Source organism: Sinocyclocheilus anshuiensis, unplaced genomic scaffold (genome assembly GCF_001515605.1).
Source record: "Sinocyclocheilus anshuiensis isolate Anshui unplaced genomic scaffold, SAMN03320099.WGS_v1.1 scaffold1403, whole genome shotgun sequence".
In the NCBI taxonomy this organism is placed as follows: Eukaryota; Metazoa; Chordata; class Actinopteri; order Cypriniformes; family Cyprinidae; genus Sinocyclocheilus; species Sinocyclocheilus anshuiensis.
This window is the reverse complement of record NW_015538003.1, coordinates 762,112-768,679: the sequence shown is the minus strand read 5'-3', so window position 1 is coordinate 768,679 and position 6,568 is coordinate 762,112. Positions and strand designations below refer to the sequence as shown.

General features: G+C 35.2%; 1 protein-coding gene across 1 annotated transcript; it reads right to left on the bottom strand.

The window, feature by feature from the left end:
* Positions 1-3,749: 3,749 nt before the first annotated feature.
* On the bottom strand, positions 3,750-6,240 carry LOC107677009 (diencephalon/mesencephalon homeobox protein 1-B-like). Its single transcript, XM_016471789.1, has 4 exons — positions 6,160-6,240; positions 5,876-6,055; positions 4,413-4,588; positions 3,750-4,291 (listed from the first exon to the last, which is right to left on the bottom strand). The coding sequence occupies exons 2-4, from the start codon at positions 6,045-6,047 to the stop codon at positions 3,836-3,838; spliced, it is 804 nt and encodes a 267-aa protein (XP_016327275.1). The 5' UTR covers positions 6,048-6,055; positions 6,160-6,240; the 3' UTR covers positions 3,750-3,835.
* Positions 6,241-6,568: the final 328 nt, after the last annotated feature.

The following is a 6,568-nucleotide window of genomic DNA, read 5'->3' as shown; positions in this document are numbered from 1 at the left end:
TTCGTCTGGTCTTTTGTGGGGGGGGGGGGGGGATTTTCACTACTTAATTTCAACATCCAAGGCTCTGTTTGTTCAGCAAGTGACAAATGCGTCAGAGCTTCAATGCATTAGATTATTAATGCACGGCTCATTTTTCTAGTCCGAGGAAATGATCATACTTTAGCCTGTGCAAAAAGAATTATGAAAAATGATGCCCTGTCATTCAGCAAAATAAATGCATCACCAATCATGTCGGCTTAGCTTTTATAACAATTACAGGGGGTGCTGGACAGCCCTTTAGGAAAGAGACTGAATTTCCATACATCAATTCTCAGTATAAGAATCAATCATTAAAGCAAACACTTAACCTTAATTGCACACTGTAGAAGCTACACAAAGGTGAATAATAAACACAGGATTACATAAGGCATTTAACAAGCATCATACTGATCTTAATCTATAGCCTGAAAATATGAAAAACTTCAAGGAAAGCAAGTGACAGTTTCGTCAGGACTGGCAGTCAGTCATGTATTCCTATGGTCTGGTGGTCGCAACCCCACACGTTACCATTAAAATGCTGATTATAAGCTCATACAAGGATGAAATGGAAAACCATGCCACAAGGCAACAGTCAAAAAGGGATCGGATATAATTACAACATCTGTGGACAAGAACTAGCGTACAAGTACTGATTATGGGGCTACTACTTACATCAGAAACATCTTATCAATTAATGACGTTTGAATGCTTGAATGACGTTTAACTAAGATACACATTGCAGATACTGACTTAATCTGGCTTCAGTTTCATATTTAGAGATATGCAACAGATTAAGGAATGAATCTCACAGATAACACAAGAACATCATCATAAAAAACACCTGATGCAAAAGTGCATCAGAAAGCCAAAATGATGACCATAATACCATATAATCTGGAATTAAAACTGCCTGACTAGTAGGGGATGCCAAATTAGTGCTCACAGCTGTTTTGAGTCACTCTGCCTAAAAGAAGATGAGATAAGCCAGCTAACAACCCATTTACGACTTATTTCGAAGCAAAAAGAAACTAGGTTTCAACACAACAACGTTGACAGCACAGTTCAACTTTGTGTTTTAGCTTTCAAACAGGAAATATGCAAGTGTTAGAGGCCGTGTAAAAACCAAGACATACTTCTACTTTTCAGATGGGCAAAAGAGAGAAGCTGGTGCCATAAAACTACTTCTGTGTTGCTCTATAAGGCCTTGTGTAGTGTTGATTTGTACAAAGAACGAGAAAGAAAGCTGCCCGGTCATTTATTTCCTTAAGCAGTGTGATTTTCCATACTAATTTGTTTAGCCTCTATGTGAAACTGTGAGATACAGTTTAACACTCCTCTTGTTTGCTGTCTGACAACCTTCTAGTCTGATAACCGACTAGAATTGGACCCAACTCTACTTTGACATGTAAATCATAGTTTATAATATCTGTCAAAAATTAAGCCACATTAAACCTCACTTACTCGTGACGTGAGCTTAATACCGTAATGTTTTTTTTAATTACATAAATTAGATGGTTTAATTGGCGATGACGCCCTTGACATAAGAGATTTCCATATCAACGTCTAAAATTTCACATAAAATATATTTATATCAGATCTGGCAGTGAAAGTGTATCTCATCCGTCCATAAATGTTTTTTTCATAATGAAGTGTCAATCCTAGAAAGCTTCCTACTCTGGCCTAGCAAGAAAATACATTCTTAAACAGGTCTTTAACATTAAATATGTCTTTAAAAGGCATTCAGACTATTTTCTTTGAGCCGCCTTCTTGGCCAGTCGCTTAAAAACGTCCTTAAAATGAGAAGCTGTCTAGCTGAGCCGTCAAATATGAACCAACTTACATACACGTCAAAATGTATTTTGTTTTACATCTAAAGCTAAATAGATTCCCTATCGTATCCGAAAAGGGAAGGAAATACCGACAAACCAGCTAAACAACTCCGAGCCTTGTTAGACAAACATGGCAATAATCCTCCACAAATGAACTAACGTTAGCTTAGCAACCCACCGACTAGGCTAACATCATATTAGCCGTTTAGCAGCGAACCTTTCAGTCTTTCGATTAAAACGAGCATGGGAATGTTTTTAATTAGGAAGCATAAAGATGTTTTTACCTGCGTGTGAGTTCCCTATGTAGTACGCCGCGACATGGTCCTTTGTTTATGCACTGAAAGGTGATTTAATTTCCCACTAAACACTAGCCCGGCTTCGCTGTTGTCTCTTTAAGCCTACCGTTTCGGAGAGCGAAGCTCCGGCGTCACCCGACACTCCCATTGCTGTGGATACGTTCTCAAAAGTGCGTAGATAGATTGGTGAATATGCGGCTGTGCTTGTGCGCGCAACAGAAGCTCCCTACCGTCCCCACCTGGAGAACAACTCAAATGTTTTGCCCGGATCAACAGTACTGGAGTCAGCTTTTGAGAAAGAATTTACAAGGATTCGTTTAATTTGAACGCTCATGTGGATGAGGATGTGTGAATGTTTAGGTGATACCTTGAATATTTGATGGAAAATCTGGAGATGACAAGGCTATGATTAGGTTTCTGCGTTGAGTCCATTGTCAAAAATATAAATTACTGGAAATTATATTTTAAGATTTTAATTCTCACTTTATTTTTGAACTGGAAAACAGACCGGTTTTGTATATATGTTAGAGAGACAAAGTATAGGCTATATCTCTTTTACCCATTAAGGTCAATTTAGTAAATCTTTATTCTGAAAAAAAAAAAAAAAGATGTTATATAAAAATATATTTTAAATAATATATAAATAGTAATAGTAATATTATAAAATATTTATATAATATAGATGTTTTATATAGTTTTACAAGATGTAAATAAACATTCTGTATAAACTATAAATACTTTAGCCTACCCTTTTTTCTTTACTAGAAGTATAGAAATGCTCACTCTTTCTCTTTATTGAAATGATTCAACTTATTAATTCTCATTTATGTCCTTACAATAGCACACTGGAAATATGAATACCATGATAAATTGTATAATGTAGATAAATATACAAATGTAGACAATGAAGTAGCTTAATGTTTAAAAATGTGTGTGTGTTTTAGTAAATGTTTGGTGTTGGCAGTCTTATTCTTTTTCAGTCTTAAAATTTAGTAAATTTTTAGTGTCAGCAGTCTTATTCTGATTTATAGAAATCAGATTGTTGGCTTAGTTATGACAAACTCTTTTACATGTTGCTTTCATAATCAAAATATGATCATATTCATAAGCATGTAAACATATTCAGTGATAGGTAACTGTGGCTTTCATTCATATAAAAATGAATTATGGTCATAATTTTAGCTATAAATGAAAATGTACAAGTGCACACAATAAATAAAATTAAGCTTTTGCTACTTAAATGTTAATGCTGCTGAGAACGCTCCACATTTGGCAAAATTATTTATTGCAGTGACATAAATTATGAAAACCACAAGTGCAATCCCAGAATTAGGTTACACAGAAGTCACGATGCAAGCTGAATACTACTGATTCAGATGTTTCTCATGTTTATTTGTATTCAAAATGATCATATGTTCATAAAAATCTACAAAGTGCTCAAATAAGTATGTGCAACATAACATTTTTCTCAACAATGCTCTAAGCTATGCATGGAAGTTCACAAAAAGCCAGTTTGTCCAAATACGATCAAAACCAATTAATGAAAGTTACAGAAAAAGATCAAAATCCAAAGCCTTCTGAGGGTAAAAGTTACGATGTTGTGGTGGGGGGAGGAACACAGGAAGACCTGCTCCCTCTTCACATCCTAATGAGGAAAACTGGCTCAGTGGGTTTTATTGGTTGGTGGTACGGCTACATGTCCAAGTGGTGGTGAACCAAAGATTTAGATTGACAGGCAGACTGAAGCATGAGATGCATGTTGCATTTCCCCAATGGCACGAGATTGACGGCTGTGCTGTGCTGCTGTTGCATTATAGGCAAATATGTAGGAGAGAAAGGCAGGCCTGCAGACAGCAGCCCAAGTGCATGAGGCATTGGTTGTTGGTAGTGTTCTCCAGTAACCAATGGAAGAACAGCAGAGGAGTGCAGTCTGGGGTGGGAATGAAGGTGAATAGAGTCCGATGAGGAAGGAATGGTGTTGTTTTCCCTAAAAGGGGATTGAGATTTTGAATTAGAGCCTTTCTCCTGGTCCTTCACCAATTCTTTCCGTTGTTTAGTAGCAGGACGATGCACTTGGCTTTCTTCTTTGGAAAGGGGTTCGAAGCGTTGACCTTTTCTAAATTTGGCACGTCTGTTTTTGAACCACACCTGAGGAAACATGTTTTGTTAATCAAAGATGTTTTCAGAAGCACTTTTAAGTTCTAAATGAATTCTAATATTTAGAAGTATTTTGCTTATTGGACACTGCAGATGTTAATGTGGCCCTCACCTGTATACGGGCTTCTGGGAGGTTGATGCAGACTGCTAGTCTCTCTCTCATGCCCACATCTGGATACTGGGTTTGCTGAAAAGCCTTTTCGAGCGCTTGTAACTGGGACACACTGAAGGCAGTGCGACTGCGACGCTGCTTTTGCTGGTTCCCGTAGCGTGCCTCAAGGATGAGTTCTAAACGAAGGAGATATTTATTACTTGCTTAATTCAGGATACCAGAGTTAATATAGTTAATTAAAACTAGAACTGAAACTAAAATTAAAACAATTAAAAAACTGAAATAAAACTGAGCTAGTTTCAACATAATTTCAGCATGTCTCATTTTAATTCCATTTAACTTGATGTACTAAAATAACAAAATAAAACTGAAATAAGAATAAAAAACTATATAAACATTTTACAAAACTACTAAAAATGACAAAAACACAATGAAAATGGCTAAGTTTAACTAAAATTAAAATGAAAAATATAAAAATAAAAACTGAAAAAATATATAATTACAAACATCAATAATAATAAAAAACATTATAAATAAAATATAAATAAAATGAAAGTTAGTGAAAACTATAACAGTATCTAAGTGATAGTAAATTAACACTGCATGATGCTTAACATTACATTGTGCATGTAACACAAGCTACATAGGACTCAAAAGTGCCAAAAAAACATGGAGTGAAAATTTGGAAATAAACAGAGTTTTACCATTTCTAAGCTATATGATTTAACTTTTTTGGTGCACTATTTTTAGGTCAACGTTTGTACACTACTTGTTTTTTTATTAAGTAAATAACTGTATGATATTGGTGTAAAATTACATTTTAAACTGTATTATGCAAATTAAAAGCCCTTTCAAAGGTGTGGCCACTGTATATTTTTAAATAAAATGATTCACAAAAGTAAAAAAAATAATAAAGCATATCTTAAGAGTTCAGATGCAAAAGCCTCTAAATGCCATCTGGAATTTTCTTCTAAAATTTGCAATTTTCTCAGGCTCCTATATTTATGTTCAGTTATTTCACATTACTGGCAATGAAAATAACCTATTCTTTGCCATTAAAGTGAAATTACTGAACCTACACATGGAGCCTGATAAAAAAAATGCTCATTTTAGAACAAAATTTCAAACGCACTTAGAGGATTTTGCATCTGAACTCTTCATTTTTATATATATATATATATATATATATATATATAAAGACTTTTATTGTTTTTTTATATTAAAACTTAATTCTAATTCATTCGTGAATAGTCTAATAAACTTAATAGACATTTGTTGCTACATCATTTTCAAGTATTCAAAACCTACACGTATAGCATATAATATAAACCCTAACGTAAAGTAAGAAATCAGAAGTTACAATTTTATAAATGATGCCTAACGTAAAGTGAGAAACTTGAATGCAGTGAAATAACTTACTCTCTACTTAATTCATATTTTGAGCCTCATTAAGCGCAACTCACCTGCCAGGCGCTCCGCGACAGTGAAAGTCTGTATGGACGCCGGACTGGCCGCTGGATGAAGCTGATACTGCTGCGCCATCTGCTGGTGAGCCTCGTGAAATAACGAGTTGACGCGTTGCAATGGAAAAGGCCCCTGGTCGTTTCTCGGTCCACAGAAATAAACAGAATTCATTCTGCTGGCTGAGAAGATAAAGTATAGAAGTATGGCTTAAAAAAGAATGTATGAAATGTTTTATTCAAAATTTTCTATAAATAATCATTTAAAAAACATAATGAACACTTACTTACGAACTCCAATGACCTGTGGAATGATGATCAGTTGCAAAAAGCTGACATTTACCCAGAAAAATTAGGTAAAGTATGCGTAACTATTGATTTTTTTTCTCTCATGTGATACTAAAATCCCAAAGGAAACATTTCACAAAAGCTGCTAAAATCCTCCAAAATATTACAATAAGGTTTCGAGGTAAGGCAGACCAGTAATGCTCCACGTTGACTGTGGTTTAGGTCCTCAGTTTCCACTATTTAAGAGGCATTAACTTCAGCTTCCTTCAACCATTAGCCAATAGAAAGAAAGGTATTAGCCTGGATTAAGTGGGATGAGGGAGAGAAAGGGGGGTTTGGGGGCTCAAGTTTTTGAAACTATTGAACTTGGGAGATTTAGGCAAAGCATCTCCCTTCAATGAGCGGGCA